This window comes from Ranitomeya imitator, chromosome 3, assembly GCF_032444005.1.
Source record: "Ranitomeya imitator isolate aRanImi1 chromosome 3, aRanImi1.pri, whole genome shotgun sequence".
Lineage (NCBI taxonomy): Eukaryota > Metazoa > Chordata > Amphibia > Anura > Dendrobatidae > Ranitomeya > Ranitomeya imitator.
Window position 1 is genome coordinate 183546932 of NC_091284.1, and position 14264 is coordinate 183561195.

Here is a 14264-nt window from a genome sequence, read left to right on the forward strand (position 1 = left end):
GGAAATAACACAGTTATCTTGAGCTCCGCTTGTAGAACACATTACATAATTTTTCCCAACTTCTACATTACACCACATGAAGAAAAGGAGGCGACATAGTGTCACTCTACACAGTAACAGGACCGCCCCCATTTAAAACAGTGCGTTCAAAAAATAAAATGAATACATCACTGCAGTAATAATATCCCTTAATTAGCCCCTATGGTAATAATAATATCCCCCATCCTGGCCCCATGTATCTCATTCCTGGCTCCAGCCATATGTTCTCCCATCCTGCCCTCATGAGTATCCATCCTGCCCCATATGATCTCCCCACTCCCCATCCTGCCCCATCAATCTCCATCGTATCCGTCCTGCCCCATGATCCTGCACGATCTGTCTCCAATCCTGCCCCATGTCTTTCATTCTGCCCCGTGTCTCCAATCATGCCCCGTATCTACAGTCTGCCCATGTCTCCAGTCCTGCCCCCAGTGTGTCCAGCATCTCTGCCCCCAGTGTCCAGCATCTCTGCCCCAGTGTGTCCAGCATCTCTGCCCCAGTGTGCCCAGCATCTCTGCCCCAGTGTGTCCAGCATCTCTGCCCCAGTGTGTTCAGCATCTCTGCCCCCAGTGTTCCGCATCTCTGCCCCCAATGTGTCCAGCATCTCTGCCCCCAATGTGTCCAGCATCTCTGCCCCCAAAGTGTCCAGCATACTGCCCCAATGTGTCCAGCATTCTGCCCCCAATGTGTCCAGCATCCTGCCCCAATGTGTCCAGCATCCTGCCCCCAATGTGTCCAGCATCCTGCCCCAGTGTGTCCAGCATTTTGCCCCCAAAATGTCCAGCATGTTGCCCCCAGTGTCTCGAGCATATTGCCCCAGTGTCTCCAGCTTATTTGTTATGAACAGGTAATTCAGAACCACAATGGACCTTGAAGTTCAGAGCACACAAAGTGACCTGACAATTACCAAAAACATAGGACGAGCTCTGAGACGTGGGAACTCTGCTGACCGCAATCCCTAATCCTATCCAACCACACTAAAGGTAGCCGTGGAGCGCTCCTGACCAGACCTATGCGCCTCGAGCACAGCCTGAGAAACTAGCTAGCCCTAAGAAGGAAAAACAAGCCTACCTTGCCTCAGAGAAATACCCCAAAGGAAAAGGCAGCCCCCCACATATAATGACTGTGAGTAGAGATGAAAATACAAAAGCAGAGATGAAATAGATTAAGCAAAGTGAGGCCCAACTTACTGAACAGACCGAAGATAGGAAAGATTGCTTTGCGGTCAACACAAAACCCTACAAACAACCACGCAGAGGGGGCAAAAAGACCCTCCGCACCGACTAACGGTACGGAGGTGCTCCCTCTGCGTCCCAGAGCTTCCAGCAAGCAAGAAAAACCAATATAGCAAGCTGGACAGAAAAAATAGCAAACCAAAATAACACAAGCAAAACTTAGCTTATGCAGGATAGACAGGCCACAGGAACGATCCAGGAGGAAGCAAGACCAATACTAGAACATTGACTGGAGGCCAGGATCAAAGCACTAGGTGGAGTTAAATAGAGCAGCACCTAACGACTTAACCTCATCACCTGAGGAAGGAAACTCAGAAGCCGCAGTACCACTCTCATCCACCAAAAGAAGCTCATAGACAGAACCAGCTGAAGTACCACTCACGACCACAGGAGGGAGCTTGGCCACAGAATTCACAACAGTACCCCCCCCCCTTGAGGAGGGGTCACCGATTCCTCACCAGAGCCCCCAGGCCGACCAGGATGAGCCACATGAAAGGCACGAACCAGATCGGCAGCATGGACATCAGAGGCAAAGACCCAGGAATTATCTTCCTGACCATAACCTTTCCACTTAACCAGATACTGGAGTTTCCGTCTCGAAACATGAGAATCCAAAATCTTCTCCACTATATACTCCAACTCCCCTTCAACCAAAACCGGAGCAGGAGGATCAATAGATGGAACCACAGGTGCCACGTATCTCCGCAACAATGACCTATGGAACACATTATGGATAGAAAAAGAAGCTGGAAGAGTCAAACGAAAAGACACAGGATTAAGAACCTCAGAAATCCTATATGGACCAATGAAATGAGGCTTAAACTTAGGAGAGGAAACCTTCATAGGAATATAACGAGATGACAACCAAACCAAATCCCCAACACGAAGTCGGGGACCCACACAGCGCCTGCGGTTAGCGAAACGTTGAGCCTTCTCCTGGGACAAAGTCAAATTGTCCACTACATGAGTCCAAATCTGCTGCAACCTATCCACCTCAGTATCCACACCAGGACAGTCCGAAGACTCAACCTGCCCTGAAGAGAAACGAGGGTGGAACCCAGAATTGCAGAAAAACGGCGAAACCAAAGTAGCCGAGCTGGCCCGATTATTAAGGGCGAACTCAGCCAAAGGCAAAAAGGACACCCAATCATCCTGATCAGCAGAAACAAAACATCTCAGATATGTTTCCAAGGTCTGATTGGTTCGTTCAGTCTGGCCATTTGTCTGAGGATGGAAAGCCGAGGAAAAAGACAAATCAATGCCCATCCTAGCACAAAAGGCTCGCCAAAACCTCGAAACAAACTGGGAACCTCTGTCAGAAACGATGTTCTCTGGAATGCCATGTAAACGAACCACATGCTGGAAAAACAATGGCACCAAATCAGAGGAGGAAGGCAATTTAGACAAGGGCACCAAATGGACCATCTTAGAGAAGCGATCACAAACCACCCAAATGACCGACATTCTTTGAGAGACGGGGAGATCCGAAATAAAATCCATAGAGATATGTGTCCAAGGCCTCTTCGGGACCGGCAAGGGCAAAAGAAACCCACTGGCACGAGAACAGCAGGGCTTAGCCCGAGCACAAATCCCACAGGACTGCACAAAAGAACGCACATCCCGCGACAGAGATGGCCACCAAAAGGATCTAGCCACCAAATCTCTGGTACCAAAGATTCCAGGATGACCAGCCAACACCGAACAATGAACCTCAGAGATAACTTTATTCGTCCACCTATCAGGGACAAACAGTTTCTCCGCTGGGCAACGGTCAGGTCTATTAGCCTGAAATTTTTGCAGCACCCGCCGCAAATCAGGGGAGATGGCAGACAAAACCACCCCCTCTTTGAGGATACCCACCGGCTCAGGCAAACCCGGAGAATCGGGCACAAAACTCCTAGACAGGGCATCCGCCTTCACATTTTTAGAGCCCGGAAGGTACGAAACCACAAAGTCAAAACGGGAGAAAAACAGCGACCAACGAGCCTGTCTAGGATTCAACCGTTTGGCAGACTCGAGATAAGTCAAGTTCTTGTGATCAGTCAAGACCACCACGCGATGCTTAGCTCCTTCAAGCCAATGACGCCACTCCTCGAATGCCCACTTCATGGCTAGCAACTTTCGATTGCCAACATCATAATTTCGCTCAGCAGGCCATCTTAGAGAAGCGATCACAAACCACCCAAATGACCGACATTCTTTGAGAGACGGGGAGATCCGAAATAAAATCCATAGAGATATGTGTCCAAGGCCTCTTCGGGACCGGCAAGGGCAAAAGAAACCCACTGGCACGAGAACAGCAGGGCTTAGCCCGAGCACAAATCCCACAGGACTGCACAAAAGAACGCACATCCCGCGACAGAGATGGCCACCAAAAGGATCTAGCCAGCAGGCGAAAACTTCCTGGAAAAGAAGGCGCACGGTTTCATCACCGAGCAATCAGAACTTCTCTGTGACAAAACAGCCCCTGCTCCAATTTCAGAAGCATCAACCTCGACCTGGAACGGAAGCGAAACATCTGGTTGGCACAACACAGGGGCAGAAGAAAAACGACGCTTCAACTCCTGAAAAGCTTCCACAGCAGCAGAAGACCAATTGACCACATCAGCACCCTTCTTGGTTAAATCAGTCAACGGTTTAGCAATACTAGAAAAATTATTGATGAAGCGACGATAAAAATTAGCAAAGCCCAGGAACTTCTGCAGACTCTTCAGAGATGTTGGCTGAGTCCAATCATAAATGGCCTGAACTTTAACAGGGTCCATCTCGATAGTAGAAGGAGAAAAAATGAACCCCAAAAATGAAACCTTCTGAACACCAAAGAGACACTTTGACCCCTTCACAAACAAAGAATTAGCACGCAGGACCTGGAACACCATTCTGACCTGCTTCACATGAGACTCCCAATCATCCGAGAAGACCAAAATATCATCCAAGTATACAATCAGGAATTTATCCAGGTACTCTCGTACGGTGTTCATTTTAGGACATGGTCACAAATCAAAGTCGAACATCAGAAATACTCTGTCTGATACCTCATTCTGATACTTGACTCTTATACCTGACTTTCACACATGGTCACAAATCAAACTCAAACATCAGAAATAACATCAGAAATGCTCTGTCTGATACCTCATTCTGATACTTGATTCTGATACCTGACTTTCACATATCAAAGTCACAAATCAAAGTCAAACATCAGAAATACTCTGTCTGATACCTCATTCTGATACTTGACTCTGATACTTGACTCTGATACTTGACTTTGATACCTGACTCTGATACTTGACTCTGATACTTGACTTTGATACCTGACTCTGATACTTGACTCTGATACCTGACTCTGATACTTGACTCTGATACTTGACTTTGATACCTGACTCTGATACTTGACTCTGATACTTGACTCTGATACTTGACTTTGATACCTGAGTCTGATACTTGATTCTGATACATGAAATTAGTAAAATTAGCTAAAATTAGTACCTGGGATCACTTGAGCTTGTGGTGCAATGGTAATGCCGACGGCTGTAGCCTCTAGACGCAGGATCCGTTTTTTTTCCGCCGATCCTTTTTTTTTTCCGCCGATCCTTTTTTTTTTCCGCCGAATCGGTTTTATTTTTCTGTCGGATCCGTTTTTGTCGGCCGGATCCATTTTTTTTTCGCCAGATCCGTTTTTTTCTGCAGGATCCGTTTTTTTTCCTCAGGATCCGTTTTTTTTTCCGGATCCGTTTTTGTCCGCCGGATCCGTTTTTGTCTGCCGGCTCCGTTTTTTTTCTGCCTGATCCTTTTTTTACGCCGGATCCGTTTTTTTTTACACCGGATCCGGTTTTTTTACACCGGATCCGTTTTTTTTTCGCCAGATCCGTTGTTTTTCCTGCCAGATCCGTTTTTTTTTTTTGCCGGATCCGTTTTTTTTACGCCAGATCCGTTTTTTTCTGCCGGATCCATTTTTTTTTCGCCGGATCCATTTTTTTTTTACGCCGGATCCGTTTTTCTTGCCGGATCCGTTTTTTTTTTTACGCCGGATCGTTTTTTCTTCCACCGGATCCGTTTTTTTCACCGGATCCGTTTTTTTACGCCGAATCCGTTTTTTTTGCCGGATCCGTTTTTTTCTGCCGGATCTGTTTTTTTTAACGCCATATCCATTTTTTTACGCCAGATCCATTTTTTTTAACGCCGGATCCGTTGTTTTTACACCGGATCCGTTTTTTCCCCCAGATCCTGTTTTTTACGCCAAATTCGTTTTTTTTTACGCCGGATCCGTTTTTTTTACGCCGGATCCGTTTTTTTCCGCTGGATCCGTTTTTTTTCTGCCGGCGGAAAAAACGGATCCGGCGTAAAAAAACGTTTTATACGCCGGATCCGATTTTTTTACGCCTGATCCCTTTTTTTTTTATGCCGGCAGAAGAAAAATGAATCCGGTGTAAAAAAACGGATACGGCGCAAAAATAAACTGATCAGGCGTAAAAAAAAAATGGATCCGGAAGAAAAAATTGATCAGGCGAAAAAAAACGGATTCAGCATAAAAAAAAATGGATCAGGCGAAAAAAAACGGATCCGGCAAAAAAAAAAATCCAGTGTAAAAAAAGGATCCTGCGTCTAGACACTACAGCCGTCGGCCTTACCATTGCACCACAAGCTCAAGTGATCCCAGGTACCAATTTTAGCTAATTTTACTAATTTCATGTATCAGACTCAAGTATCAGAGTCAAGTATCAGACTCAGGTATCAGACTCAGGTATCAGAGTCAGGTATCAGAGTCAGGTATCAGAGTCAAGTATCAGAGTCAGGTATCGAAGTCAGGTATCAGAGTCAGGTATCAGAGTCAGGTATCAGAGTCAGGTATCAGAGTCAGGTATCCGAGTCAGGTATCCGAGTCAGGTATCCGAGTCAGGTATCAGAGTCAAGTATCAGGCCATGTTCACACAGTGCGTTTTTTACTGCGGAACCGCAGCGGTATTGCCGCTGCGGTTCCGCAGCTGTTTTCCATGCAGGGTACATAACAATGTAACCCTATGGAAAACAGTCACTGCTGTGCACATGATCCGGAATTTCGTGTAAAAAGCCGCGCAGAATAGCTGCGGCAAAAAAGAAGGAGCATGTCAATTCTTTTTCCTGAACCGCAGCGGTTCTGCACCCATAGACCTCCATTGTGAGGTCAAAATCGCAGTAAAACCCGCAGATCAAAAATATATCTGCGTGTTTTACTGCGGTTTGATGTGCAGAACCGCTGCTGCAGGAAGTGCGGGGAAGCGGGAGGAAGTGCGTGGGCGGAAGTCCGTGGGCGGCGTGTGTGGTCCTGACTGTATCCCGAAGAGACTGTCATCATGGAGGCATACCGTCGCATGGGGATCGATGTCGGGCGTCTGATTGATCTGGTAAGTCTGTGTGTCCGTCCCCATGCGACGATATGCCTCCATTGTGCTAAGTCGCCGTATCGGACTACTACTCCCATCCGGTATTTAGGATGGGAGAGTTGTCCCTGTGTCCGGCGACTTAGCACAATTGTAAAGTTTACACCAAACACAAACACACAATACACATACATGACACACAGTACAGTACATACAACACATAACATAGAGTATATACTCACCATACACCACACTTGTAGGCGAAGCCCTCGATCCTCAAGGAAAAAATCCAAAAATAATAAACCAAATTCATACTCCCTGTCCGCAGAATCCATAAAACGAGTGTCCCACGCCGATCGGCTGCTCTCCGGCGATACACTGCCAGGAGCAAAGCTCCTAGCAGTGTATCGCGTACTGTCCCGGAGTTCAATGGCGCCGGCGTCTCGGTTAACGGCAGTACAGCTGCGTTGAACTTTCCCACGCAGCACTGCCGTTAAGCGAGAGTACCGGGGTCAATGACCGCCGGTAAACTCGCTCGCGCATGCGCAGTAACACACCGACAGGAACTATGGCTCCTGTCAGTGTGTTTCTGCAGCCATGGAGAGCAGACACATCTCTGGATGTGTCTGTTCTCCATGGAAGATCTTCGTGGGACCCTCGATGGATTTCTGCGGACAGGGCCAGGGAGTATGAATTTGTTTTTTTGTTTTGCCTTTTTTTCAGGTCGAGGGTCTTCAGGACGGATTAGGCGTTTAATAAAATATGGTCAAAAAGTGTGTCTTTATTTCATTAAAATATTTTTTCTAGTCTTTGTGGTTTTTTTTTTAACCCTTTCATTGGCTTAATAATGGATAGGCGTCTCATTGACGCCTCTCCATTATTAACCGGGCTTAATGCCACCTTACAATAGCAAGGTGGCATTAACCCCTCATTACCCCATATCCCACCGCTACACGGGAGTGGGAAGAGAGGGGCTAAGTGCCGGAATTGGCGCATCTTTTTGATGCGCCTTTTCCGGGGCGGCTGCGGGCTTATATTTGTAGCCAGGGGGGGGCAAATATCCATGGCCCCTTTCCTAGGCTATGAATATAAGCCCACGGCTGTCTGCGTAGCCTTTCTGGCCTAAAAATATAGGGGGACCCCAACACGTTTTTTTTTTCGGGGCCCCCTATATTTTAGTGCCAGAAAGGCTACGCAGACAGCTGTGGGTTAATATTCATAGCCTGGGAACAGCCATGGGTATTTTAACCCCTTCCCGGGCCTCAAATATTGGCCCACAGCTGTCTGCTTAGCCTTTCTGGCCTAAAAATATAGGGGGACCCCAACACGTTTTTTTTTTCGGGGCCCCCTATATTTTAGTGCCAGAAAGGCTACGCAGACAGCTGTGGGTTAATATTCATAGCCTGGGAACAGCCATGGGTATTTTAACCCCTTCCCGGGCCTCAAATATTGGCCCACAGCTGTCTGCTTAGCCTTTCTGGCCTAAAAATATAGGGGGACCCCAACACGTTTTTTTTTTTAGGGGGTCCACATATATTATAGTAAACCTTAATAGGATTAATAATGGATCGGCGTCTTATTGACGCCTCGCCATTATTAACCGTGCTTAATGCCACCTTACAATAGCTACCCTATCATTAACACTAGTATCCCAATATAGTTATGGGTAGGGTTAGAGTTAGGATCCCTTTAGGGTTAGGGTTAGGATCCCTTTAGGGGTAGGGTTAGGGTTAGGATCCCTTTAGGGGTAGGGTTAGGGTTAGGATCCCTTTAGGGGTAGGGTTAGGGTTAGGATCCCTTTAGGGGTAGGGTTAGGGTTAGGATCCCTTTAGGGGTAGGGTTAGGGTTAGGATCCCTTTAGGGTTAGGGTTAGGATCCCTTTAGGGGTAGGGTTAGGGTTAGGATCCCTTTAGGGGTAGTGTTAGGGTTAGGATCCCTTTAGGGTTAGGGTTAGGATCCCTTTAGGGGTAGGGTTAGGGTTAGGATCCCTTTAGGGGTAGGGTTAGGGTTAGGATCCCTTTAGGGGTAGGGTTAGGGTTAGGATCCCTTTAGGGGTAGGGTTAGGGTTAGGATCCCTTTAGGGGTAGGGTTAGGGTTAGGATCCCTTTAGGGGTAGGGTTAGGGTTAGGATCCCTTTAGGGTTAGGGTTAGGATCCCTTTAGGGTTAGGGTTAGGATCCCTTTAGGGGTAGGGTTAGGGTTAGGATCCCTTTAGGGTTAGGGTTAGGATCCCTTTAGGGGTAGGGTTAGGGTTAGGATCCCTTTAGGGGTAGGGTTAGGGTTAGGATCCCTTTAGGGGTAGGGTTAGGGTTAGGATCCCTTTAGGGGTAGGGTTAGGGTTAGGATCCCTTTAGGGGTAGGGTTAGGGTTAGGATCCCTTTAGGGGTAGGGTTAGGATCCCTTTAGGGGTAGGGTTAGGGTTAGGATCCCTTTAGGGGTAGTGTTAGGGTTAGGATCCCTTTAGGGTTAGGGTTAGGATCCCTTTAGGGTTAGGGTTAGGATCCCTTTAGGGGTAGGGTTAGGGTTAGGATCCCTTTAGGGGTAGGGTTAGGGTTAGGATCCCTTTAGGGGTAGGGTTAGGGTTAGGATCCCTTTAGGGGTAGGGTTAGGGTTAGGATCCCTTTAGGGGTAGGGTTAGGGTTAGGATCCCTTTAGGGGTAGGGTTAGGGTTAGGATCCCTTTAGGGGTAGTGTTAGGGTTAGGATCCCTTTAGGGTTAGGGTTAGGATCCCTTTAGGGGTAGGGTTAGGGTTAGGATCCCTTTAAGGGTATGGTTAGGGTTAGGATCCCTTTAGGGTTAGGGTTAGGATCCCTTTAGGGGTAGGGTTAGGGTTAGGATCCCTTTAGGGGTAGGGTTAGGGTTAGGATCCCTTTTGTGGTTGGGTTATGTTTAGGATCCCTTTTGGGGTAGGGTGCTTAGGGTTATGAGCCCTAACCCTACCCTAACTATTTCAGTTTATAGTGTGTTTTTTAATGAATGTTGTTGATTGTCGCACGAACCACTCAGGATTGACGGCGACAGAGCTAGTGGTAAAACAACTGCACACAAACGTTTTTATTGGTGTTTGTGTTTTCAGTTTGTGCTTGTGTTCAATTATTAGGGGTTACTTTGAAATATTTCCAGCAATTGTGTAACATTACTTGGTCGTGCTATAGATTATGAGATGACACTATTGTATTTATTGTAGGTTCGTGATTATCCGGCCTTGTGGGACCCAGCCGATGAATCATACAAGGATAAATACTTCCGGGAACTAGCCTGGACAAAAATAGTGCGCGACCTTATCCCAGATTGGGACAAGTATCCAGGGAGTACACAGCAGCAAATTGGTAATTTTAATTAAATTTATTTAGTAAACCTTGAGTATATTAAAAATATAATTTGTTTAGATCTCACAAAAAATGTTGTTGTATTTTGTAACCTTTTTTTGGTAGATAACGATGTGAGGAAACGTTGGCGCTCCATCAGAGACCGTTTCACAAAGTTCCTCAATGAATGTTCAAAGAGTGGCTCTTCGCCAAGCAAAAGTAAATTTCCCTTTAGTGAAGAGCTGCAGTTTCTTGTGACCAGTAGGACATTGAGAAAGTAAGTTAAAATCCACTCCACATGATTATTTATATATAATATGTTGTGCGAAAAATTGATGTTTTTTTTTTCTCCAACAGGACGGAAGGAAACATGTCGGTAGCTGATTTGGAGGACAGCGACAAAGAGGATGGAGCAGGCAGTTCCTCTGGAGTGGGAGGGACCATCTCTACCTCCACTCCCACAGCTTCTGCTGAATCAGCATCCACTTCAGCAGCTGCTGCATCAACATCTAGTTCAGCAGCTGCTGAAGCATCTGATTCCGCAGAAGCTGTGAGAGTGGAGAAGAGAGCTGTCTATCCGGTGGCAGCAGAGAAAAAAAAAACAAAACAAAGAAGAACCAAGATGAGCAAACTGTCCAAATAGCTTGCGACACGTTAGATTTATTAAAAAAATCTAGTTCTGATGACCATTGCGACTCCTTCGCACTAACTGTCGCAAGAAAAACACGCTCCCTGCCACCGGATAGACAATCTCTTTTCATGTCTATGGTCCAGATGTCCCTCACTGCTCTGGAGGACCCTGCTCCGATTTCTCCCTACAATGAAGTTCTGATGGGGGTGTTGGGACTTTTCAGGCCCCGACACCGAACACCGGAAACAACAGCTACCAGACCCCAGTATTTGGCCCACAGCCAAGGAAGTTCTGGAGACAGAGGCAGTTCACAGCATATGGGGGGAGCACCATATCAATCAGAGGGATCAAATTTCCTCTATTCTCCCGAATATACATTTCTGAATTGAACGTGGGCAAAAGTTTTCAGTGGCACAGAGTTTTTTTTTGTTTTTTTTTTAGCTCCAGTTGCCGTTTGGATTTGAAAGGGGCTTTTTTTTTTTTTCTAATTGAAAAATCTTTTGTAAATATTACAAAGAATTTGTGTTCTTTTAAATATATTATATTTCACACATAATATTCTCTTCTTTATTACAATGCGGACAAGGCCGCTATCCTGGGTTTATGGGCTATCAATTAGTGGTTTATGTGTTGATGTGTTAACAATTGTATACGTCATACTGCTATTATTTTCGTAAAACACCAACAATTTTTTAGACATAAAAAAAAAAAAAACAAATTACACCCAAATAGATTTTTTATTTATATTACAACCAATTATTTAAAACTGTTTTTGGTAACATGAAACAAAAAATTTTTTTTTCAAACTTTTGTGTTGGTTGCTGGCGTTTCTCATTCTTCGGGATGTTGTCAAAACTGTTATCAGCGATGTCGGCAACATTTTTTGGGGGGTCAGTGTAGATGCATCCTTCTCTGCTGGTCAGGCTGCTCAACACCAGCACAGGAGTATTGCCAGTGCACGGCACCTTCAGGACTCATAAAGTAGTCAGTGAAGGATTCTCTCACACGCACACCAGAGTTGGACGGCCTACCCAGACCCCCGTTGACCACTGGATTAAATACTGGCTGCTGGTACTCCACATCAACGTCAGTGTTGTACTCACGAGCATAGTTGTGGAGTACACAGCAAGCCTTTATCACAGCATCAACGGTGTCTGTGTCCAACTGAATGGCAGTGTGAAAGATCCTCCACTGACTAGTCATGATCCCAAAGGTGCATTCCACATATCTGCGTGCACGACTCAGCCGATAATTAAAAATCCTACGTCGGGCATCCAGTCCCCTTCGTGGGTATGGGCGCAGCAGGGTTGTCGTTAAGGGAAACGCCTCATCCGATACCATCACGAAGGGCACTGGATGTGTGGAACCCGGCAAAGGTCGTGGGGCTGGGAGCGTGCCGCCATCTCGAAGAATTTGCATCCCAATCTGTGACGTTCGCAACACCCGAGAATCCCCAGTACTACCATAGGCACCAACGTCAATGGCAACAAATTTGTAATGGGCATCAGCCACCGCCATCAGGACCACTAAAAAATACTTCTTATAATTAAAGAAGCGTGATCCTGATCGTGGTGGCTGCTGAACCCGAACATGTTTACCATCGACTGCACCTATGCAGTTTGGGAAATTGGCCACAGACTGAAAGCCTGCTGCAACCTGCAGCCAAGTCTCCTCGGTTGGGGAAGGCATCACCATGGGCTGCAACTTCTGCCAGATGACGGTACATGTACACCTCACAATGTTAGAGATGGTAGATTTACCAACTCTAAATTGGAGGTGCAGGGATGTATAGCTCTCTCCTGTGGCCAAAAATCTGGAAAGAAACAAAAAAGAAAATTAGAAATGTCACACAAAAAGGTAATTACAACATGTCACAAGTTAAGGCCGCTATTATATGCGTCCAGCACCATTCAATAATGCTGGCATTAACACCCAGCACAACACGAAGGGTGTAAAAAACATTAATAAAAGGCCTGATGGGACTTGTGCACACACGCATGCGAGATATGACCGAGTGTTGCATGGTAATCCCCGGACCTGCTGCATGCACTCCGTTGTGGAGCGTGCGGCTCCATGTATTGGTATGTGGGTGCACACTCCGCTCCAGAGTGCAGGCGGCAGAGCCGGGGTTTACCATGCAACACTCAGCCGTATCTCACGTGTGTGTGTGTATGTGTGCCCCCTGTCCAACAAGAGGACTGGGTGGGTTTAATCACACATACTGGACACACACACAAGTAAAATACAGACCTAACAACATTCCCCCAAAAAAATTGTTACTTACCGCAAGGTGATGAGCAGCCTTTCTTCAGCAGAGATGGACTTCCTCATCACCGTGTCTTGCAGTGTCAAATGGGGTGCCAGGATGGTAAGCAGTCTGTCAAAGGCAATAATTGGTAACCGACAAAACGATATACATTTTTCAGGATATCTGTAAATTGCAAAAGAACAACAAAAAAGGGTTACTTCACAAGTATTGCTAGCCAAAAAAGGTAAATTAGTCATTCTATATATTTCTACTTACCTCCTCAAATCATTGTACAGCACATGAAAGTGCCCCTTCTCAGTTCGGTCTTCTACAAGCGGGTGCACCCACATTCGTTTCTGCACACGTCTTCTCTGCCGCCGCTAAATAGAAAAATAAAAAAATATTTTGTAAACACAACAATTAGAAAAATATATCAAACATGCAAGGAAAACAATGCCGATTATGTAAGGGTACGTGTCCACATTCAGGAAGGCCCACCCCATTCTGGGACGCAATGATGCCAGATGTGTTCATTGTACAAATCCAGCATCATCACACCCGACGCATAGGGCCCTGTTTTATTCATTGCGGAGCCGCAGTTTCACAACAAGGAACAGGGACATGCTGTGATCATAAAAAACGCGCAGCATGTCCGGAGTCGCAGGGCTGACGGATGACACACAGTGGACACGTGATTTCATGACATCACCTCCAGTATGCTGTTACATGTGGACGCTGCATGTTTGGCGCTGCGGCCACACGCAGCGCCAAACATACAGCGTTTACAGAACGTGGACATGTACCCATAACCCAATATATAAAACAAACAGACATCTGCTTACCTGACATGCATGTCGATTCAGAATTAGAAGCATCAACCCCAGGATCGCAATCCGGTGTGGCGTGCGGAGCTGGATCCGTGGGCTGTCATCTGGACGACGCTCAGCACGTCCACTCATTTTGATGTGTAAGTTCCAAAATGGAGGATGGAAGAAGAAAAGGGTTGGACAAGGAAATGACATCATTTTTTTTTTTTTCCCCCCCCCACTGCAGTAAACTTTATTTCTGTCAAACACAGACAATCTGCAGACATAACTGCATCAAAAAACGCACTAAAAAACGCACCAAAAACGCACCAAAAAACGCACCTGCGTTTTCTGCAGAGACCTGCGGTTTCAGTCAGGAAAAAAAAAGGATGGAAATCCTGAACGTGTGAACATAGCCTCAGACTCAGGTATCAGACTCAAGTATCAGAATGAGGTATCAGACAGGTAACATCATTTCTGATGTTTGACTTTGATTTGTGACCATGTCCTAAAATGAACACCGTACTCTCGGAAGATGTCATGCATAAAGGACTGAAACACTGATGGAGCATTAGAAAGCCCGAATGGCATAACCAGGTACTCAAAATGGCCTTCGGGCGTATTAAATGCTGTTTTCCATT

General features: G+C 46.2%; 1 protein-coding gene and 1 long non-coding RNA gene across 3 annotated transcripts; one reads left to right on the top strand and one right to left on the bottom strand.

The window, feature by feature from the left end:
* The first annotated feature begins 9600 nt into the window (after positions 1-9600).
* On the top strand, positions 9601-10718 carry LOC138671988 (uncharacterized). The gene is made up of 3 exons (XR_011319516.1): positions 9601-9959; positions 10065-10215; positions 10296-10718. It is a non-coding gene; the product is annotated as an uncharacterized lncRNA (long non-coding RNA).
* Positions 10719-11090: 372 nt separating this feature from the next.
* Positions 11091-13823, bottom strand: LOC138673085 (uncharacterized). 2 transcript variants are annotated; one of them, XM_069761680.1, is made up of 3 exons: positions 13660-13823; positions 12854-13197; positions 11091-12382 (listed from the first exon to the last, which is right to left on the bottom strand). In XM_069761680.1, the coding sequence occupies exons 2-3, from the start codon at positions 13072-13074 to the stop codon at positions 11461-11463; spliced, it is 1143 nt and encodes a 380-aa protein (XP_069617781.1). In that variant the 5' UTR covers positions 13075-13197; positions 13660-13823; the 3' UTR covers positions 11091-11460. The 2 variants fall into 2 exon arrangements, with proteins under 2 accessions (XP_069617781.1, XP_069617783.1); XM_069761682.1 differs by lacking the exon at positions 13660-13823 and having other exon boundaries at positions 12854-13575.
* Between the last annotated feature and the right edge of the window lie 441 nt (positions 13824-14264).

What these genes read in the sequence shown, in the direction of transcription:
- LOC138673085 (XM_069761680.1), bottom strand. Translation starts at nt 13,074, where the DNA reads ATGACTAATTTACCTTTTTTGGCTAGCAATACTTGTGAAGTAACCCTT. An exon ending in AGGCTGCTCATCACCTTGCG is followed by an intron (nt 12,383 to 12,853) that starts GTAAGTAACAAT and finishes GTTTCTTTCCAG; the next exon opens with ATTTTTGGCCACAGGAGAGA.